The following is a 14,117-nucleotide window of genomic DNA, read 5'->3' as shown; positions in this document are numbered from 1 at the left end:
TTTATATAATGGGGGGGGGGGGCGAAAAAAAAATTTCTGCCCCGGGCGCCCAGAACTCTGGTTACGCCACTGCAGGCATTATACAAAAAAAGAGTGGTTTGCAGTATAGAATGTATAAAAGAGTGTGAAGAAAGCAGAACAGAATACACACCATAGTATACAATGGAGTGTGATATGTAAGAAAAAAATGTGCAGAATGGACAGTGAAAAGTGCAGTGTGGAAACTGGAATGGTGTGGCATATGCAGACCCACCTATTGAGAACAATGCTATCCTTGTGTGACTAAGATCTTAACAGTTTTCAAGAGACAATTGCAGTGAGAAACAGAGAGCTCCCTCTAGTGTCCAATCTACACATTTCTATATGTAATCCAATAACAAAAACATGGAAGAGCAAGCTTGTAAAAAAATCTTTAAAAAACAACCAGTTTAACGCAATTGCATAATTAAAGAAACATAGGAGCGGACACCTCCTTCTGAAGAAGTTAGATCAAGCTTCAATATTTTGTGACATTGGCCTGAAATATACTTGTTTCACATTGGAGGCTTAGAAAGTACTCAAGTATTGGATCAATATGACAGCCAGGAACTAGTTTTGGGGGTTTTTCTTTTTAATAAGAGGTCAGTAATGTAGCAAAAGCAAACACTGCAATAATACATCAAAACAAATGATCAGTGAAAATAAAATATACTTTCCCTTTAATAGTACTGCAGATGAAAACAAATATGTATGACCTAATGCCATAGTTATATTTTAATGTCAACTGTTTAGTGCTTACATCAGTCTTACATAAAAGATTGATGAAACAAACAGTTTCCAGTAGATCTCCATTCTTATACTCCAGCAACACAGTTTATGTTTTTTAAAAGGAACCTGTCAAGGGAAAAAAATGTCATTTCTGGCTAGCTGGCCTGCTCATCCTCTGGCTTTACTACCGTACTTAACTCACCTGTAACATGCATGCAGGTCAGCAGTTCCGATTTTAATGGTCATAGCCAAATGAGAAGCAGAACACTTTCAGAAAGGGGTAGTGCAGGTATTTTTTTTTATGACAGTACTCTCCTGCACTGCTGTAACTATAGAACCTCACTCAGGCAGTTTAAAAATACACAGCTATGAGCTGAAAGCCAATACAGAACCAGAGAAGAGAATGGAGAGAAGAAGCCAGCCTGAGAAGGAACATTCTAGGAAGGAAGGATCTCCTCTCTGTCCCTGTAAGGAGCCCATATGGAATCTCCTTTCTGTCCCTGTAGAGGGACCCTACAGATGGTTATCTCTGTCTCTGTAGGGAGCCCCTAGGGAAAGATCTCCTCTCTGTCCCTGTAGAGGGACCCTGAGGATGGATACATCTGTCTCTGTAGGGAGCCACTAATGAAGGATCCCCTCTCTTTCCCTGTAATCTTGTAGGTGACCCTGAAGGTGCGCTGAGATAGGTAGGAGATGAACCATGAGAAGGCTGAATCTTTTGAGGCCAAGGGAATGAAGTTTGTTAAGGAGAAGCGGGTGGTCAACTGTGTCAAAGGCAGCAGAAAGGTCTTAAAGTATGAGTACAGAGTAGTGGCCAATGGTTTTAGCAGTTAGTAGATCGTTAGTAAGTATTAGAAGGGCAATTTCTGTGGAGTGTTGCGGACGAAAGCCAGATTGGAACGGGTAAAGGAGATTGTTAACTGTAAGGTGGCTGCTCAGGCGGTTGTAGACCAGCCTTTCAAAAATTTGGAGGCAAATGGGAGCAGGGAGATGGGTCTCAAGTTGTTTAGACTGGTGGGCCCCAAAGATGTTTTTTTTTTTAATATGGGGGTTACCAGTGCTTGTTTTAGAGGGGTAGGGACGACATTTAGAAAGGGATTGATTGAAGATGTGAGTAAGGGAGTGCAGGATAGAGCATGAGGGCGACCGGAGTAGTTGTGAGGGGATGGGGTCCAGGGGGCAGGTGGTTAGGCGAGAGTTAGACAAAAGAGTAGCGACTTCGTTGGTGGTAACTGGATCAAAAGAAGAGAGTAGTGAGTGTGGTGGAAAACAAGGTATGTTTGGAGTGGGGGAGGTCTGGGCAGTGGAGATTTCACTGCAAATTGCATCAATCTTGTCTCTGAAGTGAGTGGCAATTTCCTGGGCAGTCAGTGAGTTGGTTGGATGAGGCAGTGGGGGACGAAGTAGGAGGTTGAAAGTCGAACAGAGTTGATGAGGACTAGATGAGAGGGAGTTAATGAGTGTGATGAAGTAGGTCTATTTGGCTGTGTGGAGGCAGGTACTATAATTTTGGAGGGCAGATTTATATTGGGTGAAATCTAGCAGGGATTTGGATTTGCACCATTGTTGCTCAAGTGCACAACTATGTCGTCTGAGTTTTCTAGTGTCCTCTGTCAGCCAAGGTTGTAGAGGACAGGGCCTGATTTTATGAGAGGTGAAAGGGGCCAGTGTGTTCATACAGGATGAGAGTGAGTTATTGTAGAGAGAAGTGGCAAGGTCAGGGCAAGACAGGGTTTTGACTTTGTCATAAAGGTGGTCTGTAGCAGAGTAAAGAAGAGAGGTGTTGAAGTAGCGAAGGTTCCTACGGGTGGCGGTTTGCTGGTTGGAATGTTGGGGGGCAGATGAGAGGGAGAGTGTGAATCTGACAAGGTTGTGATCAGAGAGTGGAAAAGGGGTGTTGGTGAGATTGCAGGGAGTGCAGAGGTATGAGAATATGAGATCAAGGGTGTTGCCATCAGAGTGAGTAGAAGAGTTAGTCCATTGTGTTAGGCCAAAGGATGAAGTTAGGTTGAGTAGCTCAGTGGTTGTGGTGTTACTAATATTGACAGGAACATTAAAGTCACCGAGAATGACAGTGGGTGTTTCAGAGGAAAGAAAATAGGGTAGCCAGGCAGAGAAGTTGTCAAGGAAGCGTGATACCGGCCCTGGAGGCCGATAAATCACAGCGATCCTCAGAGAAACAGGGGAAAACAGACATATACAATGAACTTCGAAAGAGGAGAGTGATAGAGAAGGTGGTGTAGGAAGAACTTGGAATGTGCTTTGTGACGATAGAAGGAAGCCAACTCCCCCTCCCTTGCGTCCACTGGAATAGAAAAGAATAGAAAGCTTGAACTAAATTCACTAATGTGCCCACCATTTCTATAAGTGTCCACATTGTTACTACATCATAAAATGTTTCTGTAGTAGCAGAAAGTATTAAGCTGCTCCTTAGCTGGTAATTATGTGACAATAGCAACATGTGTCTATACCCCTTAGCACTTGGCTCCAGTTACTTCCCAAAAGGGGATACTGTCCCTGTCACATTCAGCTTCCTCTTATTTTCTAGTTCTATATAAAGAGAGCTTCACTCTTGCAAGAAGCAATGAACACCATAACAAACATCCAATTTTACTTCCTACATGAATAGTTAAAACAGGTGCTATACTACATATAGGACCACGAGGTCTACTTGTGGAATAAGATGATCACACAAATGATTACAAACATAGACAGTCATCTCAAATCTTTTTCCTTTTTTACAGCCCATGTTGCAATATTGTCATTGAAATAATCAGATATGGCTTTGGTTATACCAGCATCGATTTTTAGCATTACTCAGAGGTAAATTTACACCATTTCTCTCAAGATTATCCTACAGACGTCAGGCTACTATGACTCTTGAATCGAGTGCAAAAATGCTGAACCTGAGCAGCCCGGTTCCTGGAGTGATCTAAGCTACCTCAGGCATTTATACCACCTGCTCAGTACCTAAACACGTAAGGTGGCTTTAAGCCAAAACTGGCCATATCAAGTTACTGATATCTAATGTCTATGTATACCTTTAGCCAGGGAGACTGAGACTGTACACTGAGATGTAAAAGGTAGCCATAGAAAGCCCTACCCTATTATGAGCATCCTGATCGTGCAGAAATGAGCAATAATTATCTAATGTTCTGCAGTATCTTTAGCTTCTTTAACTTGGATATCAATTAGTTATCTAGTGCCATGAAGTAGCACTAGCTCTCTGTAATGGATATACTGTACCATCAGTACTGACTTCACAGAAGGCAGTGTATATATAATGCATACTTTAGTCAGAGCCTATCCAGTGAACAAAGTCGCTCTCATGAATTTGAATACAGCAGATTTTACAGTAATGAACAGATCAGCAATTTCTATACTCTGATTTCTGCCGACCAAAGTCCTGGACAGCATAACATTTGCAGTTTTAACTATTCATGATTATCTAGCCACAAGGTGCATTATGTTTCTCATTTATAACTAGAGGGCTGCTATGTTATAGGTCACTTTAACCTCAAAGAACAAGTAGACCGATATGCTATTTGCAAGAACAGATAAGAGCTCTTATGTCTGCAGTACGGCAAACTGCATATAAAATCCTATGTGAATTAACGTAAAAGAAAGCTAATGGTTTTCAGCCTAATGAATTACAGTTTTAGTTTTTGTAAAAAAAAAAATTTTTTACTATTCATATATAATGTTTATTGTGCATATACACACTGGTGTCCGAGGGCACTGGGGATTTCCTGCATATAGAGCCAGGGTCATTACTTTTGGATTGAAAGTCTGTACAAAGCTGGGGGCTGATAGGAGTCTAATCTGACTCATGCATTTGTGTGAATAAATTTAAGAATGAGCTACTGAACTTTGTCAACATATGGCAATGTAGTTAGGATTGGCCTTTTAAGCATGTGAAATGGAGTTTCACCTGCTGGCTGAAAATGGGTAAAAATATGCAATATTTCACATATATTCATTGTTGATCCCATTGCTTTAACACTTGCATTGACACTGACCTAAAACATGTATGCAGATCAGTAGAGGTGTTTCAGGGAAGTGACTAAGAGCCCTTTCACATGGGTCAATCAGGTCCGCCTGTCACTTTTTTAGACAGATCTGATAAGAAGCCCGATGTTAGTCTATGGGCAGCAGGATCTAAACAGATGTGCACGCGTTTACATCCGATTATCCCCGACTCTGGCCAGGTCCGGAAAACTTGGAGGACCTAATCGTGGCAGATCGGGGATAATCTGATGTAAACATGTGACTCCCCATAGACAAACATGGGTGTGGTAATTTAAATTTTTTAAAAACTGAATGGACACGGATGTCACAATCGTGACATCCATTCTTAACTGCTCTGATTAGCAGGGCAATTGTGCACGAATCCCGTGCTAATTGGAACTGAAGGAGCCCATGTGAAAGTGGCCTAGGAAAGCAATGAAGCCAAATAATCAGCAAGACAAACAGGCAACCAGTACTTTGGGATGGCAGATTGTTTTATTTCTTGAACATGTAGCTGTCACATTTGCAGAACGATTACAGTGTTGCAGAAAGATTGCAGCATTGTAGACCAGAACAAGGCACTGCAGGCACTTGCTATTCGGAGTCACTTGGCCTTATTTAAAGTGACATTAAAGGATACATTTTTTTCCCTCCCCCCAATGTTAATGTCAGCACTTACCTTAAATGATGTATCTTAATCCGATCTTCTTCTTTCCTGATGTTTTCATCTGTCCCTCCAGCGCTGCGGCGGCTCTCCGATCCAGCGCTGACTCCTCTCTGCTTGATGGCACTTCTGATCCCACGGTATCTGCATGCGGGTGCACGCGTCCATAGACTTACCTTGCGTCTCTGCTCGTCTCCCAGCCGAGAATCCGAACTGCGCATGCGCCCGCCCCAAGATGCTTTGCGGCCGCCCGAACAGTTTCGGATTCTCGGGCAGGAGCGCGCAGAGAAAACAAGGTAAGTTTAAACCGCTGTTAAAGCTGGGTTTTAAAAAAAAAAAAAAACTGTTTGCCTATATCTACTGCTCGATAGCAATAGATATAGGCAAAAAAACGGGAGGGTTTAGAACCCCTTTAAAGAATTATTCAAAATGGCTTTACCTAGACCAAACACTAATCCAGACACTGGTAAAGTTACAGAACATGTTATGTCCAATTTATGAACTACTACAAAGTTAAGAATGTTTCTGTTGCTGACATCTCTTTTATATAGAGATGTTAGCTCATTAATATGCACTACAGGCTTCTTATAAGATCAATATAAGAGGTGACACATTCATTTTGAACCTCATTTATCAAGATGTCATAAAAAGAACTACAATACCTGTGTTGTTCCATGAAGATTAGGGGGCGGGGGGGGGTTAGTTAATATGAAGTCACGCAGTCCTTATTTCGGCTCTCCGATCCAGCGCTGACTCCTCTCTGCTTGATGGCACTTCTGATCCCACGGTATCTGCATGCGGGTGCACGCGTCCATAGACTTACCTTGCGTCTCTGCTCGTCTCCCAGCCGAGAATCCGAACTGCGCATGCGCCCGCCCCAAGATGCTTTGCGGCCGCCCGAACAGTTTCGGATTCTCGGGCAGGAGCGCGCAGAGAAAACAAGGTAAGTTTAAACCGCTGTTAAAGCTGGGTTTTAAAAAAAAAAAAAAACTGTTTGCCTATATCTACTGCTCGATAGCAATAGATATAGGCAAAAAAACGGGAGGGTTTAGAACCCCTTTAAAGAATTATTCAAAATGGCTTTACCTAGACCAAACACTAATCCAGACACTGGTAAAGTTACAGAACATGTTATGTCCAATTTATGAACTACTACAAAGTTAAGAATGTTTCTGTTGCTGACATCTCTTTTATATAGAGATGTTAGCTCATTAATATGCACTACAGGCTTCTTATAAGATCAATATAAGAGGTGACACATTCATTTTGAACCTCATTTATCAAGATGTCATAAAAAGAACTACAATACCTGTGTTGTTCCATGAAGATTAGGGGGCGGGGGGGGGTTAGTTAATATGAAGTCACGCAGTCCTTATTTCAATTGTTTTCATAAATTGGGCCCTAAGTGGTTTTATTTACAGAAGCTTGTTTTTTTTTTTATATATATATGGCATACCTAACTACTTAGTCACCTTATTTATCAAAGGAAGGTGTCTAAAAAAGATCTACGGTATCTTTATTGTTCAGTGGAAATGAGAGGGAGGGTTAGTTCATATGAAGCCACACAGATCTTATTTCAAATGTTTTCATAAACTGGGCCTTAGTTGAGTTTTATTTATTCATTTATTTTCAAATGCTAAGATTCGTATCTATGACATACCTCACTACACACTTACCATAACCAAGCTATTTAGTATGCAACAAAAAGAGCTCCTATGCACGCATCCTTTGCATGCTCCCCAAAACTGCTTTTTTTACATGTCTAATTAGGAAATATTCCCTCAATAGCGTATTCCTCAAGTCCAACTGCAATTTATAATAAATATAAATTAAATGGTATGTTGCAGTTCTCGAGCGCCCATAACTGTTTTGTAGTTGTATATCTTTAAGATATGTATTTTCCCCCAACTTCTAACAATTTATAATAGTGTCTATTTGGGATGCACCGATAACGATACTAGTATCGTGATCGGTGCCGATACCGAGTATTTGGACAAGTACTCATACTCGCCCAAATGCTCCGATACCTTTCCCGATACTGGAACTATCGGTCAAAGGGAGAATTCCTCTTACCGGCAGTGCTGCGAGGGAACTTGGAGCCGGAAAGCTGGCTCCATGCTGTTTGGTCGAGAAGCCGACTTCCCAGCCAATCAGCAACGAGCCGGGCAAACAAATCTGATAATATGGTGACACGACCCCCCCCTTGCAGACAAAGCATTCCCCTCACATAGATCCTCAGCAGCAGTCATTACCGTACCAGTCCCTCGGCCAGCTGGGCAGACACCGCTCTTCAAGCTCTCCCGGATCTGCCCACGTCTCCTGTGTGCACAGCGCCAGCACCGCCTGCTTGATGCTGTTAGAGGATGTCTGAATGAGAGCACTGGGCAGTCTGCGAATGCACAGTAGCAGGCTGAGGGGCGATCACGTGGGCGCTTTACACACAGGAGACGTGGGCAGATCCGGGAGAGCTTGGAGAGCGGTGTCTGCTCAGCTGGCCGAGGGACATCTGTGGTACGGTAATTAATTCTGCTGAGGATCGATGTGAGGGGAATGAGGATGTTTGCAGGGTGGAGGTTGTGTCACCATATTGTCAGATCTGTTTGGCCGGCCTCAATGCCAATTGGCTGGGAAGCCGGCTTCCCGGCCAATCAGCATCGAGCTGGCCAAACAGAATGGAGTCGGCTTACCGGGCAATCAAGAAGCCGGGCAGTGGGTAATGATACACCGCCTGGCTCCCTGATTGCCTGGGAAGCCAGCTCTAGGAACCAGAAGTATCGGTATCGGTACTCGGTATCGGCGAGTACCAACCATAAATATTGGTACTCGATACGGAAAAACCAGTAATGGTGCATCCCTAGTGTCTATAAAATCTATACTACTGTTTTTGTTTAATTCCAAATTTTTTGTACCTTTGCTACTGTTAGTGGTATGTTTTAAAAAAAAAATGTATAAGAAAAAACAAATTCATTGCACAGGTGCCGCTAACTACCAGAGGAAGAAGAGGTTCTATGATGTCATATAAACAGATAAAGGAGTCCAATGGGTGTCCTGCCACACTCCTTACCGGAAATCACTGGAAATGGGTGCTGAAATGACTGCGGGTGGCACCGCTGGGATCAATGAGGAGCCTGATGAATGGGACCCAGCACGACCTTGAAACGTTGCTTCAATGCGACAATATGGGGGGAATGTATCAAAACTAGAGCAGACAGAATCTAGAAGCTTGCAAATCTGCAAACATTTTTAAAAAAAGTGAATGTGGCAGGGGTGGGGGCAACCTGGAGTTTGGGCTTTTAAGAGACCCTGTCACTATAATAAAAAAAAACAGGCATGACTACAAAAGAAGAGACCAAATATTTACCCTTCTTGCTATCCGTGCCAAAATGTCGCTCCACTCAAGAGAAATTCTCTGCTGAATTCCACATGGAAACCATAATTTATGGTGGTGTCTATCTCTGGGATTGTCTGCAGTGCTCACTGGATCCTCCTGCCAACCTCCATGTCAGCAGAGGACAAAGTAGTGATGTGGGCGACTGTGGAAGGAACTAGTTAGTGCTGTGGGGAACAAAGGAGATCAATACTATTGGAGTATCAGTGGAGGACACTTGAATGGAGAGGCCTTTTTGTGGCGTGGACAGTGGGAAAGTTAATAATGCAGCCTCCTTTTTTGCAAATATGCCTGTATGTTTTTTTCCTTGTTTTTTTTTTTGCATAAATAATAGTAAATATGCATTTAAGAAAATCCTTTTTGACCTCTTGATAGATTTCTCTTAAAAATAGTCTTCACAAACATTATGGTATGGAATTGTTATTGCTTCACATGAAATGAGCATTTAACTGGTAGAAGCTTTATTTGTTTTCAAATCTCTATTTTATCTCACAAAGTGATATTTTATCACCAGCACAACCTGCTCCTTCTCCTCCTCCTCCTCTCCTCAATAGACACCTCAATGAAACTCGGTTATTGCCAACCTAAAGCAAGCGTTGTATTAAGGGACAGCTGATATGATATTCTTTGTTAAAAGGCATGTCCATACAAAATAGCTCAAAATTTAAAGTAGAATTAAACCCTCCTATTTTTTCAGGTCCATCCACAAAAAATATAGCAGGAGGCTGTTTTAGGCCCCATTCACACCAGATCCGTTATGATCTGTTTTTCAATGGATGCCAGCAGAAGATAACCCAAAAATTGAATTGGTGTAAATGGGATCAGTACACACCGATCCATTTCGTTACATTGTGCGGGGAAAAAAGAAAGAAGATGGACTTCTTTTTCAGCGCAACAGCGTTGTGAACTAGCCCCATTCACACTCATTCCTTTTTCGGTGCCCTTGCGTTAGCATTCATTGGAAAACAGATTGCAATGGATCTCAAGGAAATTGGAAGGTACAATCACAAGTCAATGGACTCTCTGTTGACTTACGATTAGCTTTTGATTTTGGTGTCAATGGGTCCTTCAAGAAATTGTCCCCTTTGTAAATACCCAAAAGCTGCTTCCTCCTTTCAGTGCAGCTTCCCCAAACTTCCAGTCTGGAGGGCGTGCACTATAAACATCTGCAAATTCAGCATCGGCACTACAAGTCCCCATTGCTTTAGTGCATGCGTGACCAGCATTTTATTGCAGCTGGACTCTCTGCCCACCAACCTGACAATCAATCCCAGGAAGAATAACTGGGAAATTAATTGGGCTCCATGCTGCAAGTGCATGGAGTGATCGCATGTCAAGCTACTTTGCTGGGTGAAAGCGCACTCATAAGGGTGGCTGTAGGGAACAATGTAAGGGAATGGAGCCACCCTATAAACAGAAGCAGGGGTTAAACACTAAAGGCAAATCATCAAACAAGGCTGGCCATACCCTGATCATTTATTGTGGGCTGAATGATAAAAAAACATTATGCACTCATTCACACTAAACAGCAAGGATACCCCCAGGCCATTGTATTCTATTGTATTCTGACAGCGACTGCAGTCACTGTTCAACTGAGAATTTTCATACCAACTTCTGCAACAAATATTGATTGGGGGAAGGGGGGGGGGGTCCAAGGAGGCCACATACTGCTCAAAATTTGACTACCTAGCTACAAAATTTGACCAGTGTATGGCCAGCTTTAGTGCAGATGTTTGCAGCCCTATGCCATGTATTTCAAGGGAAAGTTTAAAAGCACAATATTATACCTGTGATCTAGTCAGCTGATCTGTGTGGTACTACCTTAATAAACTAAAAAAATCAATTTCCTTTGTGAAAATACTGCAAATAATGTGGTAATAACAATTGTGCACATGCCATGCTTTTCTGAATTAAGCCTATAGTGTGCAGATAAATAAAAGCATATTTCTTTTTATGTTGCATTTATTGAGCTCCATTAGGCTGTGCCCAATTAATCTTGCTCTTGTTTCTTTATGACATAAAATTAGAACAAATCTGAACAGTAAACAAAGCAATTATATATAAACAATTAAGTATGAACATGGACATGTTTTCCCTCCTGTTCAGTGTAATACATGTGTACACATTAATATGCTACTTTGCTTTTTTTGCGAAGCAATGTGTACAAGTAAGCTAATGTCACAGTGTTTAATGTCAACAGTTGGGTGCTGACAGCTACATTGTCTTTGATACAAGATCTGTCATAACAAGCCTAATGTCAGCATGCAGCTCGGAGAGCAGACCACCAAACCGTTACTGGCAGATGTCCACTATTTATACTCCAGCTACACTGTAAATGCCATTTAGGAATCCTGCTCTCCTGCATTGCTGTAACTATAGAGCCTCCTTCTCTAGGCAGTTTGAAAATACACAGCCAGGAGCTGAAGAACCAACACAGGACCAGGGAAGAGAATGGAGAGAATAGGGAGCTAGGAATAGGGAGTTCTCTGTCCCTGTAGGGGGTCCCTAAGGATGGATTTCTCTGCCCTGTAGAGAGCCCCTATGGAAGGATCTCCTCTATGTCCCTATAGAGAGCCCCCAAGGAAGGATCTCCTCCCTGTCAGGAGCCCCTAAGGATGGATTTATCTGTCCCTGGAGAGAGCCACTATGGAAGGATCTCCTCTCTGTCCCTGTAAGGAGCCCCTAATGATGGATTTTTCTGTCCCTGTAGAGAGCCCCTAAGGATGTATATCTCTGTCCCTGTAGTGAGCCCCTATGGAAGGATCACCTCTCTGTCCCTGTAGGGAGCCCCTAAGGATGGATATCTCTGTCCCTGTAGAGAGTCCCTATGTAAGGATCTCCTCTCTGTCCCTGTAGGGAGTCCCTACGGACGGATTTCTCTGTTCCTGTAGAGAGCCCCTTAGGAAGGATCTCATCTCTGTCGCTGTAGTGATTCCCTAAGGATGGATCTCTCTCTCCCTGTAGGGAGCCCCAAGGGAAGGATCTCCTCTCTGTGCCTGTAAGGAGCCCATATGGAAGGATCTCCTCTCTGTCCCTGTAAGGAGCCCCTAGGGAAAGATCTCATCTCTGTCCCTGTAGGGAGTCCCTATGGAAGAAGGATCTCCTCTCTTTCCCTGTAGAGGGACCCTAAGGATGGATATCTCTGTCCCTGTAGGGAGCCCCTAGGGTAATATCCCCTCTCTGTCTCTGTAGGGAGCCCCTCAGGGACCCCCATCCTTAGGGTCCCTGTAGAGGGACCCTAAGGATGGATATATCTGTCTCTGTAGGGAGCCACTAAGGAAGAAACTCCTCTCTGTCCCTGTAATCCCCCGACTTCTGCAGTGTCAGGAATAAGGCAGATCACGAGATGTAATAGATCATCTGCCTGTCAGTGCCGACCAGAGATCGTTCAGTGTACAGATGAGTGGAGGAAGCTGGTATTTCCCTCTGCGCACATTACATGACAGCGCTATCCTTCAGTCCTGCTGTCATCTGACATTCCCAATACTCACTGCAGCCTCCAGCATAACACAACGACCCCCATCATCAACAGATCCCCCCCATCCTCCCTGCCAGGAACAGATCAGATGTCTTACATTGTCTGGCTCTCCATGGTCAGAGGAGAAGCTGGGCTCTCCGCTCTCTCCCTCCGTCGCCATCTTCGTGCTGTAGCAGACTGGGAGTCAATGCAGCCGGGTGAGAGCAGGGGAGAGGAGAGGACAGCCCCCACAACCAGCATAGCATTACTGCTCCTCCCCCTACCTGCCATAACATTAACCCTATCAGGAGCGGCTCCATCCAGATGTACTGGGCAGGAGAATGCAATCATTAACCCTTCCCTGCCTGGCGGAGTGCACTGGATTCCCTCTCCTTCTTTGCTGCATTCCCTACTCACATCCAGCACACAGCCAGGAAGCAGCTGCTGCCATTACACTGCAGTGCAGGGTGAGGATAGACCAGCAGTCAGCTCATTGATGGCTATGGAACTTCCCAATACAGTGCTGTATATCTGTCCTTTCATCGTGTTCTGCTCACTTGAAAACAAGTGAGAGGGAATGGCATACCCCGAATTCTGTGTTCTGTGTGAAATCTGGGCTCACATACTGCAGTGGCGTCACAAGGGGGGTGCGGGGGGTGACCATTGGAGTGACACCATTGGAGGGGTGACACCAAAATGACTCAGTCATTTTGGTGTTACCCCCCTCTGAAAACTCGGGCGCTCGGTCAATGGACCGAACGCCCGACAGTATCAGGAGAGAGGAGGGGACCCGGCGGTGCCAGTCATAAAGATGGCCTCCGGCAGGTATCAAAATACTGCCGCATGTGCGCGATGACGTAATCACGCACGCGAGTGGTGACGTCACGCCCATGCGCAGTGACGTCTCGGCGGGGTGACACTCCGGGTGTCACCCAGCCCGGGACGCCCCTGACAAGTACATTTCCACTTCTGCACCCAAATTGGGATAACACCTACTTTATATTTGTTACATCCCATTCACATAGTATAACTTAAAAACTACCTAATGTGTAATTAAAGTCACATTACCCCCACCCCCACCCCCAATGCTGCTTTAAGGGCTTACCTTAAATTATGACTCTTAATTTTTCTATATTTTATTTTTAGTTATTTATTTTTATTTTAAATATTTTTCTTTTTTACTTTACTTTTAGGTGCTACGCAGAAAATATTAGGGGTCGAAACAGATCCCTGATATTTCTCTTTTAAAATAGAAATAGAAGTCCTCAATCTCTTTTTCTGCATCCCCTGTTATAAATGAACCCCTCTACACTGAGTGTTCCTGTCCATTCATAACATGAGGACATAGTGTGTTGACTATATCCACAATCACGAATGAACAGGAAGTGATGTAGATCACTTCCCATTCATTCATAATTGAGAACACAGTAAACATACTATGTCCTCAATTATATACAAATACTCAGCGATCACTGATCACTGAGTGTTTGTACCCGCTCTCCATCCAGACAACTGTACAGGAGCCTATTTCGGCCAAAAAATTGCACTTTCGGCATTTTGCCAAAAGTTCAATTTTCGGCCGATATGTTTCGGTGGCCGATATATTGGTGCTTGCCTAGTTTTTAGCAGTAGATAGCAGTAGATATATGCAACCCCCCGCCCGCCCCCCAAAAAAACTGAAGGTTTAAATTGTACTTTTTTTTAAGCAAGTAGATTTTTATTAAAAATTTGTTGATACAAACGCAAAAACATGACTCCAAACAGAAGGAGTCTGCATATAGCTGGTTATAGCATACAATACTGAAAAAACAAAGTACAATAGTAAACAACATAGTCCTATGTCAGCAATAGAT

The 14,117-nt window shown here is 43.4% G+C and overlaps 1 protein-coding gene across 2 annotated transcripts in view; it reads right to left on the bottom strand.

Moving 5' to 3' along the window:
* Window positions 1–12,526, bottom strand: part of CTTNBP2 (cortactin binding protein 2) — a 92,527-nt gene extending 80,001 nt beyond the window's left edge. For both annotated transcript variants that reach the window (XM_018574043.1, XM_018574050.1), the window contains exon 1: window positions 12,383–12,526. In XM_018574043.1, coding sequence (XP_018429545.1) covers window positions 12,383–12,445 — 63 coding nt within the window. In that variant the 5' untranslated portion in view covers window positions 12,446–12,526. The remainder of the gene's footprint in view (window positions 1–12,382) is intronic.
* Window positions 12,527–14,117: the final 1,591 nt, after the last annotated feature.

The sequence above is a fragment of the Nanorana parkeri genome, unplaced genomic scaffold (assembly GCF_000935625.1).
Source record: "Nanorana parkeri isolate BGI_ZX_2015 unplaced genomic scaffold, ASM93562v1 scaffold49, whole genome shotgun sequence".
Lineage (NCBI taxonomy): Eukaryota > Metazoa > Chordata > Amphibia > Anura > Dicroglossidae > Nanorana > Nanorana parkeri.
The sequence above is the reverse complement of the archived record's forward strand: the minus strand, read 5'-3'. Positions and strand labels throughout refer to the sequence as shown.